The sequence below is a fragment of the Microcebus murinus genome, chromosome 19, assembly GCF_040939455.1.
Source record: "Microcebus murinus isolate Inina chromosome 19, M.murinus_Inina_mat1.0, whole genome shotgun sequence".
Lineage (NCBI taxonomy): Eukaryota > Metazoa > Chordata > Mammalia > Primates > Cheirogaleidae > Microcebus > Microcebus murinus.
Window position 1 is genome coordinate 30,981,904 of NC_134122.1, and position 18,547 is coordinate 31,000,450.

The 18,547-nt window shown below is 38.3% G+C and overlaps 1 protein-coding gene across 1 annotated transcript in view; it reads right to left on the reverse strand.

Annotated features, from left to right (window-relative positions):
- BAZ1B (bromodomain adjacent to zinc finger domain 1B) overlaps positions 1-18,547 on the reverse strand; it is a 78,587-nt gene that overhangs the window by 9,558 nt on the left and 50,482 nt on the right. Inside the window, exons 8-14 of the mRNA XM_012742222.2 lie at positions 18,326-18,464; positions 17,667-17,800; positions 14,994-15,099; positions 13,702-13,800; positions 11,452-11,629; positions 9,042-9,224; positions 143-290 (exon numbers count right to left, since the gene is read on the reverse strand). Coding sequence (XP_012597676.2) covers positions 143-290; positions 9,042-9,224; positions 11,452-11,629; positions 13,702-13,800; positions 14,994-15,099; positions 17,667-17,800; positions 18,326-18,464 — 987 coding nt within the window. The remainder of the gene's footprint in view (positions 1-142; positions 291-9,041; positions 9,225-11,451; positions 11,630-13,701; positions 13,801-14,993; positions 15,100-17,666; positions 17,801-18,325; positions 18,465-18,547) is intronic.

Sequence of the window (18,547 nt, forward strand, 5' to 3'; positions counted from 1 at the left end):
AAACCTACAGGGAAAAGTAAAATCGATCTCGTCCACACTTAAAATCTGTGTACATGAAACTCTTTTAGGTAGAAATGAAGATCTTGGAATGGAAATCCTAGTTTCTCATACACCCAAATTAGCAAATTTGATCTAAATGTACCTTTCTTTCGACACACTTTGCATCTAGCATTTTCTGCTGACATATCCCACTTGATACAAGCATCAAGCATCCCAAGTAGAACATGCATCCTGGAAAAAGTCTGAGCTTCACGGATTGCTGTCTTCCATTTTTCCAGTGCAGACGCAACCTAAACACAGACCAAACAAGGCCAACATTACTGCAATGATCTCAAAGACATTGAGAAAAGACTAGGAATAGGCAAAGATAAGAGAGAATTCTGAGGACATTTGCTTTCTAGAAGTTCACCAGTCTAGTCCATTTCTCTTACAGAAAAAAAAAATCAAGGCTACAAAAGGTTAAAAAATCTTGCCAACAGTCACACAAAGATTAAAGGGAAGAACAGAGGAATGACTAGGGACTTAAGAGTAGAAACATTTGTGTACTGTATATGGCTAGAATACAACAATTTTATGTAGCCAATAAGAAGTCCATTAACAAGATTATCAGTTTCTGCACTAATCCCTGCTGTAAACTCAGACTACATGGCCTAGAAATGGCAAATAATATCTATAGAAGCATTCTATAATGTTTAAAATTATTAAATACCTAATGCACCATATTCCTCTTGACTTTATCACTAACTTCTAACTAAAGTAAAATTTTTAGCCTCAAGGATTAGCCTGACTTCATTCTGGACAATTACTCTCAGCATAACCTGCACTGCCTCCTCTCATCATCAGAAAATATAAACTAATTCAGCATTAGTCCAACTAAACCATAGGATGGGAGAATATAAATAGGAATTTCAGTGATAAACATGACCCCCTCTCACCTATAAAATATACATTCTACGGAGGAATGGAAATGTCATTTCAAGCTAATTCATTTGTATGACTAGTTTGTTAATCAAAAGGTGATTTTTTTCTTAATATGACACAGATGAACATGGTAAAGCTCAGGCAATATACTAGAATCTGAAAGACCAGGTTATCTTAGGATCCTCAATTACATAGAAGCCTTATTGCTTAAGTAAGTCATGACCAAAAATAAGTTAGCAATGGCCAGTCTAGGTACTTTTACAACTCTGCTAGCTCTAGCTACAATTAGCTACTACAACACCACCAATCCCACAGCTGGATTTCACAGCCTTTCCCTAGGCAAAGAGGTTTTTTTCAAATAATGTACCTCTCTAAGGGAAAAGCCAATTATCCTGGAAGGCCATAGGCCAGGCATCCTCAAACTATGGCCTGTGGGCCATATGCGGGTGTTTTTGTCCGGTTTTTTTTTTTTTTTTTTTTTTTTCAAAATAAGATACGTGCAGTGTGCATAGGAATTTGTTCAAAGTTTTTGTTAAACTATAGTCTGGCCCTCGGTCTGAGGGACAGTGAACTGGCCCACTGTTTAAAAAGTTTGAGGACCCCTGCCATAGGCTTTAAAATAGAGCTGCCAAGGGACAATGACATTTGAGCCATCTCTGAAGTTGGATACTACACACTGTCTACAGTGTGAAGTTTGGGGGTCGGGGGGAGAGAACAAAGGCTGGTGGGGAACCTGCAACCTTGGGGCCATACATGGCTTTCTGGATCTCTGAGTGCCGCCTTTTGGCTGAATCCAAATTTTACAGAACAAATGCTCTCCAATCTCTGCTGCAGATATTTCAACATCTGCTTTGAAATACAGTACAATTTCCTTCTTCCTTCTGCAGAGCTGCTCAGTACCATCTGGGGTCCACAATCCCAGCTGCCTTGCTATCTTCTCCCCTGATATAGGACAGCTGACATGTAAGTGCTAGAGATTGTTTCATTGAAAGAACAACCCAAGCCAGGTGTGGTGGCTCACACCTATAATCCTAGCACTTTGGGAGGCTGAAGCAGACTGGCCACTTGATGCCAAGAGTTTGAGACCTACCTGAGCAACATAGAAAGACTCCATTTCTTGAAAGAAAGAAAGACAGAAAGACAGACAGACAGAAAGAGAAAGAAAGAAAGAAAGAAAGAAAGAAAGAAAGAAAGAAAGAAAGAAAGAAAGAAAGAAAGAAAGAAAGAAAGAAAGAAAGAAAGAAAGAAAGAAAGAAAGAAAGAAAGAAAGAGAAGAAAGAAAGGGAGGGAAGGAAGGAAGGGAGGGGGAGGGGAGGGGAGGGGAGGGGAGGGGAGGGGAGGGGAGGGGAGAGGAGGGAAGGAAGGAGGAAGGAAGGAAGGAAGGAAGGAAGGAAGGAAGGAAGGAAGGAAGGAAGGAAGGAAGGAAGGAAGGAAGGAAGGAAGGAAGGAAGGAAGGAAGGAAGGAAGGAAGGGAGGGAGGGAGGGAGGGAGGGAGGAGGAAGGGAGGAGGGGAGGGAAAGGGAAAGGGAAAGGGAAAGGGAAAGGGAAAGGGAAAGGGAAAGGGAAAGGGAAAGGGAAAGGGAAAGGGAAAGGGAAAGGGAAAGGGAAAGGAAAGGAAAGGAAAGGAAAGGAAAGGAAAGGAAAGGAAAGGAAAGGAAGAAAAGAAAAATAAGCTGGGTATTAGTGGCATATGCCTATAGTTCTAGCTACTCAGGAGGCTAAAGCAGAAGGACTGCTTGAACCAAGAAGTTTGAGGCTGCAGTGAGCTATGATGATGCCGCGACACTCTAACCCAGGCAACAGCAAGACCCTGTCTCAAAAAATGAAAAAAAAAAAATAGGCCAGGTGTGGTGGCTCATGCCTGTAATCCTAACACTCTGGGAGGCCGAGGTGGGAAGACTGCTTGAGCTGAGGAGTTTGAGACCAGCCTGAACAAGAGCAAGACCCCCATCTCTACTAAAAATAGAAATATTAGCTGGGCATTGTGGCATGCGCCTACAGTCTCGGCTACTCAGGAGGCTGAGGTAGGAGGATCGCTTAAACCCAGGAGTTGAGGTTATAGTGAGCTACAATGACACCACTACACTCTACCCAGGGTGACAGAGACTGTATAAATGTATAAATAAATAAATAAAATAACCTAAATCTTTTTAATGGAATACAAACTGAAGAATTTTAGGCTGTTTTTCTTTTCAAGAGTGCTTGGCCAGGCACAGTGGCTTCCATTCATAATCCCTGCACTTTGGGAGACAGAAATGTGAGGACTGCTTGAAGCCAGGAGTTCAAGACCAGCCCAGGCAACATAGCAAGACTCCATCTCTATAAAAATTTAAAAATTAGCTGGGCATAGTGGCACACACCTATAGTCCCAGGTACTCGAGAGGCTGAGGCAGGAGGATTTCTTGAGCCCAGAAGTTCAAGGTTACAGTGAGCTATGATCATGCCACTGCACTACAGCCTGGGAAACAGAGCTAGACCTTGTCTCTAACAAAACAAAATAACAAACAATAAAAACCACCAGTGACTATTGAGAACCGGCAGGGAATGTCTACATATGGGCTTTGCTGTCCTCTAGTGGAAAGTTAAATGTGGTGCACACAGCATTGAAGAAAATAGTGCCAACTGTATAATAGTACTGCTTTTTACTTATTTCCTATGAATTATAAAAACTGAGTATCCAATAGTTCATCTGGCCCCATTAAAATTTTTTTCAAAACTTGAAGAGATCTTGGAAATAAGCTTACTTAATCTTAGTGGGGTTTTTTTTTTAACAGATTTTAAATTTTATCAAACATTAGGTGGCCTTTGGCAACTGGCTTCTTTCACTGAGCACATTTCTAAGTTCACTCACAAAACATGCAACAATATTACATTCCATTTTATTGCTGAACAATATTTTACTGAATAGATAATTTCACATTTATCCATTCATCAGCTGATGGACATCTGGGTTGTTTGCATATTTTGGCTATTGAGAATAATGTTGCTATGAATGTTCACGTAACATTTTCGTTAGTTTATTTGGAAAGAAAGTTTGCCCAAGGTCTCAGCAATTTAGGGTGACGTCTCCATTCCCAATCCAATGCTCTTGGTATTATACATACTGGATAACCATTAGGATCCTGTTATAGACACTGAGTTATGCACTTAGACCCCAACAAGCTTTTAACATCAGGCACTCAAACATTAGACAGAATAAATATCCTGGGGTCTCCTCTCACTGCAAAAAATTTCTAACAGTCCAACATGTTAAAAAACAAAACAGGCCGGGCGCGGTGGCTCACGCTTGTAATCCTAGCTCTCTGGGAGGCCGAGGCGGGCGGATTGCTCGAGGTCGGGAGTTCGAAACCAGCCTGAGCAAGAGCGAGATCCCATCTCTACTATAAATAGAAAGAAACTAATTGGCCAACTAATATATACAGAAAAAATTAGCCGGGCATGGTGGCTCATGCCTGTAGTCCCAGCTACTCGGGAGGCTGAGGCAGAAGGATCGCTCGAGCCCAGGAGTTTGAGGTTGCTGTGAGCTAGGCTGACGCCACAGCACTCACTCTAGCCTAGGCAACAAAGTGAGACTCTGTCTCAAAAAAAAAAACAAAAACAAAAAAAACAAAAAAATGTCCCATATTCAAAGCAGTGTTTTTAAAAATAGAAAAATAGTAGCAAGATAAAGTTTTCACATTCAACACTGGTGGCCTCCTGCAAAAACCCTCTGTCCTGCAGTGCTGGTGGGAGTCCAGACACACTATTCTAGTGGATAATTCAAATTCTCTAGCACACCATGTTGAACTTCAAGTTAGTCCCTAGTTAGAAGCTGATATAACAGAATCAAGGGGAAAGTAGTTCACATGAAAATCACCATTAATCTTTTTGCTTAACACTAAGAAAGGCAATTATCTTATCTTAGCAGGGATAAAATGAGGCTCCAGCTCTGTCTTCCACAAAAGATCATTCAAATGGAAAAAAGATACAAAGATGACCCAGTCTTCTGATGGTTTGACTTATCAATTGGTACAAAATCCATATATGCTCAGTATCCAGATAATCCCATCATAAATTTAAAATATCTTAAGATATATGATGGGTTTATTTTTGGGGTGGTGGTGGTATTAAGCTGCATCCTAAATCAAGGAGCATCAGTAATCAGGTTGTCAGGACAAATGCAGCCACAGTAAACAAAGTCAAGCAAAACCCAGGATTTTGCCAAATTATACACTGTATTTTCCATTTAATTCAAGAAGTCAAAATAAGCATCAAATATTTGAGATCTTCCACTATTACAAAAAAGGGATTTGAGAGATGGTCTATTTTTATAAATAAGAAAATTGAAGCCCAGATTAGAGACTGATATAAGCTCACGCAACAGCCTAGTGCCAGTTGCAACAACTCTGGCCCTTGCTAAGTGGAAACATTCAAAGCAAAGGGCAGTGGAAACTTTCAAAGCTGTGGTAAAGTTGACCTCTGGTCGGGAACTACAGGGCATAATGCCATTTTAATGCAGAACATTGTTGAACTACTTAGAGTAGGCAACCTAATTGATTTTCCAAGAAACTCTTCCATGCTTTCCATTTATGTACTATGTGTCTGGACCTGCAAAGTGCTCATATTTTCCTCCACAACTAAGCTAAGAACAAGTCTCATCTGACAAGCTAAAAAGAGGTTACTCTACTGTGGGATTCAGTACTCAAAGGGATGTTAATGAGAATACTATGGAGACTAGTTAATTCTCAATGAGAAGAAAACATTGTTGCAGGAAAAGAAATAGCAAAGATAGATGTGATTCTTGGAAAGATCACATCAAGAGCGAGCCTCTTCTGGATAGAACTTGAGTTAAAACAAAACTCATGCAGTATTTAGCAAGACTAAAAATTATGCCTAATGAGAAGAGATTAGCAAAGGACACCTAGTTAACTTTCTTAGACATCTTTGATATCTTAGATATCTAAGTTACCTACATACCATATAGCCATTTAGAATACAAAGGAAGGTAAGAACTAAATCCCAGCAAGATAATGACTTACATGTCAAGTCCCTAAGCCTAAATCATGAATTAAACCTTTATTTAAACTGAATTTTCATTCTCTGCCTTGCTTACCTCTTACCCAAAATGATCTTGGCCTCAGGAAGAAACATAGGGGGAACATGACAACTATGTACACATATTTGAGGAGCTTTAGAAAGGAGAACATACTCATCTTTATGTTTTGAGAAGAATGAGCTGTCATTGAGAAAGAGGCCAATTTTAGTTCAATCTGAAAAGGTCTACACTGCCCTTCCTATGACCTGATTAATTCTTACTTATTCTTCAAATCCCAGATTCTATTATCTCCTCTGGGAAGGTTTCTCTGATTTGCCCGGGGTATTCCTCACAGGTGAAGCTGAGTACTACTGCTCTTTCTCATTAGTACTTGTCATACTACTGTAATCATTACCTGCCTCTGTCTCTTAAACTCAAACTGAGTTCCTTGAAAGCAAACACTTGAGAGTTTTACTCATCTCTACAAAACCTCCAGACTTAGCAGTGACTGGCACAGGCAGACCTTTACCAGATGCTTATGAAAGGAAGGAAAAAAGGGAGTGAAAGGGGGAAATCTAAAATTAGGGACAAGGGCTGGGCATGGTGGCTTACACCTATAACCCCAGCACTTCGGGAGGCTGAAGTGGGAGGACTGCTTGATGCCAGAGAGTTCGAGACCAGCCTGAGCAACATAAAGAGACCCTATCTCTACAAAAAAATCAGAAAAATTTGCCAGCTGTGGTAGCTCACGCCTGTAGTCCCAGCTACTCAGGAGGCCGAGCCAAAAGAATTGCAAGAGCCAAGAGTTTGAGGTTGTAATGAGCCATGATGATGCTACTGCACTTCAGCCTTGGAGGGAGACTGTCTCAACAAAATAAAATATAGATGAATGGATAAACAAAATGTGGTACATACATGTGGTATATAATAAGAAATATATCTGGGCCAGGTGCAGTGGCTCATGCCTGTAATCCTAGCACTCTAGGAGGCTAAGGCCAGCAGATCGCTCAAGGTCAGGAATTTGAAATCAGCCTGAGCAAGAGCGAGACCCCGTCTCTACTAAAAATAGAAAGAAAATAACTGGCCAACTAAAAGTATATAGAAAAAATACTATAGCTGGGCTGTAGGTGGCACGTGCCTGTAGTCCCAGCTACTTGGGAGCCTGAGACAGGATTGCTTGAGCCCAGGAGTTTAAGGTTGTTGTGAGCTAGGCTGACGCCACAGCACTCTAGCCAGGGCAACAGAGTGAGGCTCTGTCTCAAAAAAAGAAAAAAAAAGAAATATATCTGATCATTGTCCCCATTCTAAACATTCTAAAACTCTCAGAATTTTGAGATAGGAATGTCTTTTGTTATTCTGTTATTTGTTATATTATTTGAATGCTTTCAGAGTACACCTGAGTTTATGCTATTGAGATGACTTACAGTAGAGTCACAAGGTAGCCTGAGGATAGGAGAACTGCTCACCAGAAAGACAAAGTGATCAGAGGGTTGGAACTTTCAGCTCTAGCTACAAGCTCCTGAAAGGGCGAAGGGGGAAACCTAGAGATTAAGCTCTACAAAAAGTCTTGAATAATAAGATCTGATGAGCTTCCACAGAGGCTGAGGCGGGCGGATCGTTCAAGGTCAGGAGTTCAAAACCAGCCTGAGCAAGAGTGAGACCCTGTCTCTACTAAAAATAGAAAGAAAATAATTGGCCAACTAAAAATATACAGAAAAAATTAGCTGGGCATGGTGGCACATGGTTGTAGTCCCAGCTACTCAGGAGGCTGAGATAGTAGGATTGATTGAGCCCAGGAGTTTGAGGTTGCCATGAGCTAGGCTGACACCATGGCACTCTATTGCGGGCAACAGAGTCAGACTCTGAGTCAAAATATATATATATATATATTGGATGAGTTTCCAGATTGATGAACATATCCCAAAGCTGGAAGTGTTCAGATGGAGTACAAAAGCTCCATATACCCCATCTCCACCCCATGCCTTGCCCTATGCATCTCTTCCATCTGGCTATTCCTGAGTTGTTCCTTTACAATCAACTGCTAAACCTAAGTAAAATGTTTTCCTGAGTTCTCTGGGGCATTCCAGCAAATTATCAAACCTAAGGAGGGGGTCATGAGAACTCTCAATTTACAGCTGATACAGGTGACAGTCTTGTGAGACTGAGTCTTTTAACTTGTGGGAAATGACACAAACTCTATGTACATCGTGTCAGAATTGAATTGAATCGTAGGATTAACTGATGTTGGCAGAGAATGCAAAAACTGCTTAGAGTAAAAAAAACTCACATATTTGGTGTCAGAAGTGTTCTTTGAGAAACAGTTTTCTGTTCACATACAACGGAATATTACTCAGCCTTAAAAAGAAAGGCAATTCCTGCACATACAACATGAATGAACCTTGAAGACACTATGCTTAAGTGAAATAAGCCAGTCTCAAAAGGACATATATTATATGACTCCACTTATATGAAGTACCTAGAGTAGTCAAAATTCATAAAGACAGGAAGAAAATGGTGGTAGCCAGGGGCTGGGGGAAGGAGGGAATGGGGAGTTAGAGTTTAATGGGCAGTTGCAGTTTGAGAAGATAAAGAAATTTTGGAGATGGATGGTGGTGATGGCTGCAGAATAATGTGAAAATGCCACAGAACTGTACACATAAAAATGGTAAACTATATGCTGTGCATATTTTATCACAATTTTAAAAATATGTAAAAACTACCACCATCGGCCCGGCAGGGGAGGCCGAGAGGTGGGCGGATCGCTCAAGGTCAGGAGTTCGAGACCAGCCTGAGCAAGATCGAGACCTTGTCTCTACTAAAAATATAAAGAAATTAATTGGTCAACTAAAAACATATAGAAAAAATTAGGCGGGCATGGTGGCGCATGCCTGTAGTCCCAGCTACTCAGGAGGCTGAGGCAGAAAGATTGCTTGAGCCCAGGAGTTTGAGGTTGCTGTGAGCTAGGCTGATGCCACAGCACTCTAGCCCAGGCAACAGAGTGAGACTCTGTTTCCAAGAAAAAAAAAAAAGCATAGCGTTAGATTATTTTGAAACCCAATCACACTCATCTACAGAATCATACATGATAACTTCAATAACTGAATACCTTTGCTTCCTCTGCCATTTTTTTCTCTTCATCCACTTCCTCAGTTTTTGCCGAATCTTCACTCTGCAGTTTTCTTCTCTTTTGCTTTGGAGCCATGAAGCCTTGGAGAAATTTCTTTATAACACTGGCCTGAAGGGCAATCACACACTCACCAAAATCCTTCAGTTTCTCCAATGAAATGACCTACAGAATGATTTTAAAACTAGATTAAGAGAAGGCCAAGAAAAAGATGAAAGGAGTCCATCCTCAACTAAATTTAAATCAACCTGTACTCAAATATCAAAAGAGTCATATAACATTAACTGTTCCTAAGTTCACTCCAGTGGCTTATGCATTTAAAAGTACTTGATTATTTCCATTTCCCCAGTGAAGAGACTGATGAATGCTGAAATTTCCTCTACTTAAGGGAGTTACATGATTCATTCATTACCTACTAAGTGCAAGCTATAGTCTTAATGCAGAAATTTAAAGACAATCAAAATTTACTAACTTTCTGGCTAACTGAACATAATATGCTTTACACACTTAATCTCCTTTTTAATCCTCATATCTATCTAATGGATCAGGAAACAGAAGGTAAATCACTTCATCGAAATCATACTCCCAGCTGGGCACAATGGCATAGTCCTGTATATCCTATTACTAGGGAGGCTGCAGAAGGAGGATCGCTGAAGCCCATGAGTTTGAGGCTATGATGTGCTTTGATCACCTGTAAACAGCCACTGCATTTCAGCCTGGGCAACATACTGAGACCTAGCTCTTTAAAAGTTTTAAAAAATAGAAATAAAAAACAAACAAAAACTAAAAAATTATGTTCCTAAACACTGCACACACTGTATTATCTTGTAAGTCACATAAGACGTGCTAATTAAAAGATACCATTTCAGGCCAGGCGCGGTGGCTCACGCCAGTAATCCTATGATTACCTGGGAGGCCAAGGCGGGAGGATCACTCAAGGTCAGGAGTTCAAAACCAGCCTGAGCAAGAGTGAGACCCTATCTTTACTAAAAATAGAAAGAAATTAATTGGCCAACTAAAAATATATAGAAAAAATTAGTTGGGCATGGTGGCGCATGCCTGTAGTCCCAGCTACTCAGGAAGCTGAGGCAGAAAGATTGCTTGAGCCCAGGAGTTTGAGGTTGCTGTGAGCTAGGCTGACGCCACAACACTCTAGCCCCGGTAACAGAGTAAGACTCTTATCTCAAACAAAATAAATAAATAAATAAACAAACAAACCAACAAACCATTTTATAGTCATAAAGACAACAAAGAAAAATAATGATAACCCAATGTCAGCAAGATGTTTAAACAAAAAAAATAAAAAAATAAAAAAAGATACCATTTCATAGTCATAAAGACAACAAAGAAAAATAATGATAACCCAATGTCAGCAAGATGTAGGCCTTGATTTGGCAAAGACTAAGCAATTAATAAATATTTGCTAAACAAAAATGTAAATGTGTAATATTTGAAACTGGCAAAATCCTTTGGGTGAAATAGTTCAAAAAAATCATTAAGAACCATAAAGATACTTAATTTTTTTCCAGAAAATGTACCAAGAATATATCACTAATTCTCAAAAACTGGGTATATAACATGCATATACACTTTGCTAATTCTAATAGCAAAGAAATAGAAACACAGTCTAAGAAAAAGAGATGAAAAGTAGTTATAAATTCAGAAAAAATGGGGGAAAGGATGCAACTGCTCATTAAAAAATTACACAATTATAAGAATACACATCCCACAGCACTTATGAATAATTTGAGAAAATCCACAAATATTAATGTCTGAAATTACTTGGACTTAATGACTTAAAATCGGTAAAAAAGCACTCTACAATAACTAATGGATGGTATTCTCCACTCTTCTCTCTAGCTTTGGTACCTAAACTTACCTAATGTGAGGGTATGGGGTCTCCTGAGAAGTTTCACCTATACCAATGAAGGGTCTTTCTGAGCAGTAAGTGATAGGACTGCAAAGAGGCCCACTGGACAATATGGGTGGTGCCCAACATAAATGTAAGTCTACTAAGCTTTGTGTGAAGAATGTACACAAACAGAATACAAAAGCATGTTTCACATTTGAAAGCACAGACATCTCAAGCAAAAGATATGTTAAATGATGCTATGTGACTATGGCTAACAACTGGCTTTCATTCACCTTAACAGAAAAGCTCTTTTCAAACAAAAGGTTTTGAGCCAACTATTTGGTTTTTCTGGATACCAACAAAAGGTGACAGAGAAAAAGATATGTACATAAAGAACTGTTGGGTCCATACACATCTTTCAAGACAAACCCAAACACAATTTCCAGGGTCATCTTGGAGATTCAAGAACAGTGTCAGGGAATATCTCCAAATTGAGTTTTTCCATAACAGCTTTGAACGGGTGTTTTCTTAAGTTCTTACCCGGGCTTCAAATTCTGATGTTTCTTCCACATATCCAAGCCCTCCTTTTTGTAACCTCGTTGCAACTTCAATGAGGTCACTACGAAGAAAGTTTAAGAGCTCTTGGTTGCCATCACAGGATTTTAGACCCAAATTTGGCTTCCGAGCCAGATGAATAGAGTGAATAATGTCCTGGTACCTAGATGGGGTAAGAAAAAGTGGGAATAAAGGAACTTTGGAAGATGTTCTTTAAATTTCAATTATTAGAAATATATGTTTTCTTTCTAGAAAGATTTATTTAGATCTTTTTCATCTCTCCTTGGTGTTTTTTAATAGTCTCATCAGAGATATTTTTTACACAAAATTTCAAATTTCTCTTATTTCTCGATTCATTCTAAAACTACATTTATTTTCTTCTGTATTTGGTAATTCTAGTATCTGAAGCATATTGCTTTTCCTACCACTCATTCATGGTGCCTGGTTTATGTATTCTGTGACTTTTTCACCACAAATTTATTGCAATTTTATCCGTGCAAATCTTTTATGCCAGGTTTGAAGTTGTACTCTTCAGAGAATGTTGAGAATGTACTCTTAAGAGAATGTTGTATTTTCAGAGAAGTTGTACTCTTCAAGAATGTGTACTTGTTTATTCAACTGGAAGGAATTGCTACCAACTTGGGATGACTTTAAATCACCTGGTTAGAATTCTTCACAACATAAAGAAACATGAATTTGAGTACAAAACCTACAAAAAGATCTTCAGAGTTCACCTTCACACTAGAAATTAACCATTTGAGGTCCTAGCAATAAAGACTCTTTTTAAGACTCTCTATCCACAGTGGGCCATAAGTGCTTTTTATGTTGCAGAACCATCACAACTATCTAATTCTAAAACATTGTCATCACCCCAAAAGGAAATCTCATATAGGTTAAACAGTAATCCATATTCTGTCTCTACGGATTGGCCTATCTATTCTGGGTGTTTCATATAAATGGAATCATATGACATGTGGCCTCTTATGTCTCTGGCTTCTTTCACTTAGCATATTTTCTATGTTCATCCACACTGGTACACATCAGTACTTCATTCCTTTTTGTGGTTAAATAATATTCCATTGTTTGGATATACCACATTTTTTTTTAATCTAAATGCCACTGCTAGGCATTTACACCGTTTCCACTTTTTGGCTAGTCTGAATACTGACAGAACATTTTTGAACACCAATCCATCTGGAACTGCATTTGCAAAGTTGCCTAACAACAAAGAGGCTCACAGTTTGGTGCATGGCAAGCATTATTCACTGAATAATTCTGCTAATCTGTATAAAGATGGTATAAATTTTAAAATAATCATGATGTGCACACCCCCCCCAAAAAATACCAAGCAACATAAATATACATGGCTTATAGACATTTAAAATATTTTTCTTTAATAGATAAGAAAAAAAAAGAAAAGAAAGAAAAAACAGAAAAAATATGGATTTTGAGATGAGAAGGTCTGCCATATTTCCTCCTTTGCTGGCAAAGTAAACTCTCTTTCCTTCCTCCTCAAACTGCTTGTCCTCATTCTTCTTCTGCCTCGTGGTCAAGTGCTGAGTTTTCAGTAACATTATTACAAGCACAACAGTAGGATATGTTTATATTGGAGATACTCAGTAACACCACTGACTATAATGAGTTTACTGTTGATGAAATTTCTAAGTTAATTTTACATATTCTGATTACATCATGTGCTTAACACTTACTGTTCCATTAAGTGTAGATCCCAAGATTTATCACAATAAACGTGTATTAATATATATTCCTACCTTAAAGCAGATACTTTCTTCTATGTTACAAAGAATTTGAGGCTGGGCACAGTGGCTCATGCCTGTAATCCCAGCACTTTGGGAGACCAAAGCAGGAGGATCACTTGAGGCCAGGAGTTCAAGACCAGCCTAGGCAACATAGTGAGACCCAATTTCTATTAGAAATCTTAAAAATTAAAAAATTAGCCAGGTGTGATGGTGTGTGCTCATAGTCCCAGCTACTCAGGAGACTGAGAAGGGAGGATCACCTGAACCCAAGAGTTCAAGGCTGCAGTGAGCCGCTACACTCCAGGCTGGGTGATAGAGTAAGACCCTGTCTCTATTTAAAAAAAAAAACAAAAAAACCCCACAAAGACAAAAGAAACAAAGAAAAAGAATAGAAAAAAGAAAACTGCAGATATTTATATCTAATGCTGAAGAGAAAGAAGATGTAAGGAGTGAGGAGAAAGATGAAAATCCTTACCTCTTTTCTAGTCTGTCTTTAAGCTGACTTTCTCTTATTCCCTGAGGGTGAAGACAGTTTAGCAACTCATCCAGTTCCTTTTGACTATCACATAAAAACCTGTAGGGGAAAAACAGACCTGATAACTCTGGGGGGGAAAAAAAATCAAAATCAAACACTAAGTAAGCGATCTAGGGTTGGTAGTGGGAGTTGAGAGAGCAGAATCTCAAACCTATTCAGTCTAATATCTAAAAATAGAGTAAATAATTTACTATTTCCATGAGGCCTGATGTTAATTCTATCCTACAACATTGGGGTTAATGTTTCCTACTAAAATATAAAAGAAAACAAAGTTTATAAAGCTAATTGGCACACTAGTCCCCACACCTTCAAAGAGGAAACCTATATACAAGATTAAGATGAAATGTCGGCCGGGCGTGGTGGCTCAAGCCTGTAATCCTAGCACATTGGGAGGCCGAGGCGGGCGGATTGCTCAAGGTCAGGAGTTCGAAACCAGCCTGAGCAAGACCCCGTCTCTACCAAAAATAGAAATAAATTAATTGACCAACTAAAAATACATATACAAAGAATTAGCCGGGCATGGTGGTGCATGCCTGTAGTCCCAGCTACTTGGGAGGCTGAGGCAGTAGGATCACTGAGCCCCAGAGATTGAGGTTGCTGTGAGCCAGGCTGACGCCACGGCACTCACTCTAGCCTGGGCAACAAAGTGAGACTCTGTCTCAAAAAAAAAAAAAAGATGAAATGTCATTAAGCCAAAGGCAATCACAGAATGCACTTAATGCAATCACAAAGTAGAAGGGATCCTTTCGAAAACTAGCTCCCTGCCAAAAGGCAGAATTGCATATAAAAGACTAATGGCTATGCACACAATTTTTATTATTTAATAAAATTTAATTAGTGAATCAATTTATTTTGAATTTATTTATATACATTTACGTATAAACTATAAATTGTTAAATTACTATATAAGTAAAAATTAAGGAAAATCCTAAATACATCTATTCCCAAACATACAAGAGCATTTCCACTGCTATCTAAGATCATATCATAAAATATATACAGTTACATTACAGAAGGAAAAAAATCAAAATTCCAAACCTTAGAAAAGCAAGTATCTTCTTAACAAAAAAATCAGGTCTGCTAAAGCAATAAGTTTTGACATCCAAAATATCATGGTCATACAAAATGTTCTTAACAGATAATTAACTTACTGGTGTCATTATATTAAATATTTTCTTACTTAACATTTAAAAGGGTAAAAGAAAGAGCAACCAGATGAGTGCTCACGTTACCATAGGTTCTGTCCTTGTTTAGGTATGGTAGTCTCTACAGCAATTTCTGTCACTGGTCCATGTTGTGTGTTCATGCTTGCATTTTTGCCCAAGTTTGCTTTTTTACCTAAGAAAAAGTTACATATTAGGTTGAATATAGTAAATACCCAATTGCTAGTTTCAAACCTCAGCAGTACCCAGTGCGAAATTCAACAACTAATAACACAAAGGCTTCCTATTAAATATATTCACATGTATAATACATGCTACTTTCTCTTAAATATCTTAAACTCAGAGGGCACAGTAGCACGTGCCTGAAGTCCCAGCTACTCGGGAGAGACTGAGGCGGAAGAAACCAGTGAACCCAGGACTTTGAGGCCAGGCTGGGAAACACAGTGAGATCTCATCTCAAAAAATATATATATTTTTTTCTCTTAGGCTCCTCAGACTAAAAAAAAAAAAAAAAAAGAATATATTAAACACAGTGTGTACAGTTCAAAGTTTAAGAGTACCACTACTTAGAATGAAGAGGAATGAGTTAATAACTTCCTGTCAAAGCAAATGAAGAATTTACTTCTTTTTTTTTTTGAGACAGAGTCTCGCTCTGTTGCCCTGGCTAGAGTGCGTGCGTCAGCCTAGCTCACAGCAACCTCAATCTTCTGGGCTCAAGCAATCCTTCTGCCTCAGCCTCCCAAGTAGCTAGGACTACACGCATGAGCCACCATGCCCGGCTAATTTTTTCTATATATATTTTTAGTTGGCCAATTACTTTCTTTCTATTTTTAGTAGAGACAGGGTCTCACTCTTGCTCAGGCTGGTTTTGAACTCCTAACCTCGAGCAATCCGCCCACCTTGGCCTCCCAGAGTGCTAGGATTACAGGTGGGAGTCACCACACCAGGCCTACTTCTTATATGATATTAAGAGCAAAGGTACCTGTGAAGCAGTGATAAATAGAATGCATAAACTACTACAGACTTATCCTTGGAAGCTTCTAATGTCAAACAATACAATTAACTTTTTTGTAAATCAGTTCCTATATATTAACACATGACCTTAACATAGACATATCTTAAGCAAATTTATCAAAGCCTATTTTAGGCCATCACACTATTTGAGGCCTTCCTTAATTTGGTTCTCTCCTTTGTCTCCCTCTCTCCCCATAACCTGCAGCATCTTCTCTGCAATACTAACACAGAACCTTGTTTAGACTTTTCAGTTGGGAAACTTTAAAGAGACACTGCCATTATGAAACTAGAAAACATGAAAGAACACCCATCAGGATACTCTAGAAGTGAAGGGATGTGGATGCTCAATCTTCTCTCAGGGGCTGTAACCATGTAGCCCTGATTTTCAAGTATGGTCACTACGCTTTTGAAACACAAAATAACTGTCCCTCATACAAGTGAAATCTCTCCCAGATCCTGCCTCTACAGTTAGTACTCTCAAACATAACTGACTTATCTCCGTATTTATAAAGTTAAGGAAAATCTAGATTTTTCTAAGTAACATAATCTATGCTCAATATAATTCAACATGAAAACACCTTATATTTGAAGTTTTCAGCTATATTTTATTAGTTAATTAATAGTTTTTTAATTTAATAATTTTGTGAGTTTCAAGTTTGGATTAGCAGTTTCTCCAAAATGAAGAACCACATTTAAAAAATGATCTCTCAGAGAAACACAAAAATCGAATACTGAAGAAATAAATTTTATTAAGTTATAGAAAGTAGAACTAGAAGAAAGGAAGGAAGCTTGTGGATCATCTAACCCAGTGGATCTCAACAGGGAGCAATGTTTCCTCCCCTAGAACATTTGGCAGTATCTGGAGACATATGGCTTTCACTACTAGCATCGAGTGGGTAGAGGTCCAGGGTCTTCCTAAATGTCCTACTATGTGCAGGATGGCTCCCATTACAAATGCCCAAAATGTCAGCAACACTGAGGTTGAAACAACCGGGTCTGACCCAGGCATCTTGTGTTTTAAATTAAAAATGTTTTAATTTTTTTCTTGAAATAGTCAATATATATATACTTCTAGAAAGAATATGAATATATATAATCAGAAAAGTATACTTTTTTATTTCACAAACTGCATACTCCAATATAATCAACACTCAGATCAAGAAAAAGAACATTATCAGTGTCCCTACATGACCCCTTCTCAGTCACTGTAGGTAGACATATGCTGTTTTTCCTCACTAGGATTTTAGTTAAATGACATTTAGGGTGTTACCTATCTTGTTTGCTGCTATATCCCCGGCACATGAAAAACTGACAAGAGATACTCCATAAATACTAAATAAATAAATTTAAAAAGTAGATTAAGGGGACACATAACTCTGCCTTCTTGGTACTCTTTCTTCAATTTCAGCCCTCACACTTATAAAGGTTTCTAAGGGACAAAGTTTGAAAACTGCTCCTATAAAATCTAATAACCAAACATCCTAATATTCAAGCTCTTTATCTTCTCACACTATGCCTGGAACAAAATTAGTAATCAAATGTTAGCTTCTCTCCTTCTCTTTATGCATTTCACATCCACCTTCCCTAACTCAAATATATATATTATAAAAATATATGTAGCTAAGAAGGCAATAAAGAAATTCTGCAAATGGAAAAGGTGACGGAGGAAAGGCAGTCCTTAACATTGAGTCTTCTTGAGTAGGGAAAAAAACTAATAGATATACTCACTGCGAGGATAGTAATCCTCATCAGGGGAGTCTGTGTGGTCTTTGCGGTGATGGTTGAATCGGTAGTCAATGCTGTCATGTACCCAGCCTTTTTCAATGAATAATCCTGGAACTTCATCTGAGAAGAGCCAGTATCTACAAATCACAACCTTGTATTAATAAGATAATGGACTGCAGGATGATTTTACTGTTGGAGATAACTACAGATTATCACTGAGCATTCATATCCACAGCTGACAGAATTCCTCTTTTGTTCAGAACTCCAGACAAACATCATAAGGTAAAGCAAGATACCAAAATTCTTGGAATTTTAGACTAGTTTAATATTTCTAATTTTTAAACTTCTAATATTTCTCTATCTCTAGGTTCTACATAATATATGCATTTAAAATATATTATCATTTTTAAAGACCTCTATTTGGATTACAGTTCACCTAACACCATAATTTAAGCATACATGTGGTTATCTTCAAGGGCAGGAGTATGTCTTCTTTAACTTCGAGACGCCAGCGTTTGGCACAGTTAATATTCAATAAATGTGTGATGAGAATTGGAAAATTGAACAGGGATGCTTGTCTATTCTTAGTACTTTAGTTTCATTACTAATAACAATATTTAATAAGTCCTACAACACAACAAAATTTAAGTTTAGTAACTTACCTATTATGGTTTCGATCTGTACCAATAGGCGTCCTACGCATGACTAGCTTTGCCTTGGCAATTCCTTCCTGGAAAGCTTTCTCGGCAGCTGCTTTGTGCTTTCGTATTCGTTCTTCTTCAGCTTCACGTTCTAATTTCACTGTTAAAGATATAAAGACTCAGTTAGATTTTTTTCCCTAGTAAATCCCACTCACAAATTAAATAAGATATAGAACAAAAAGT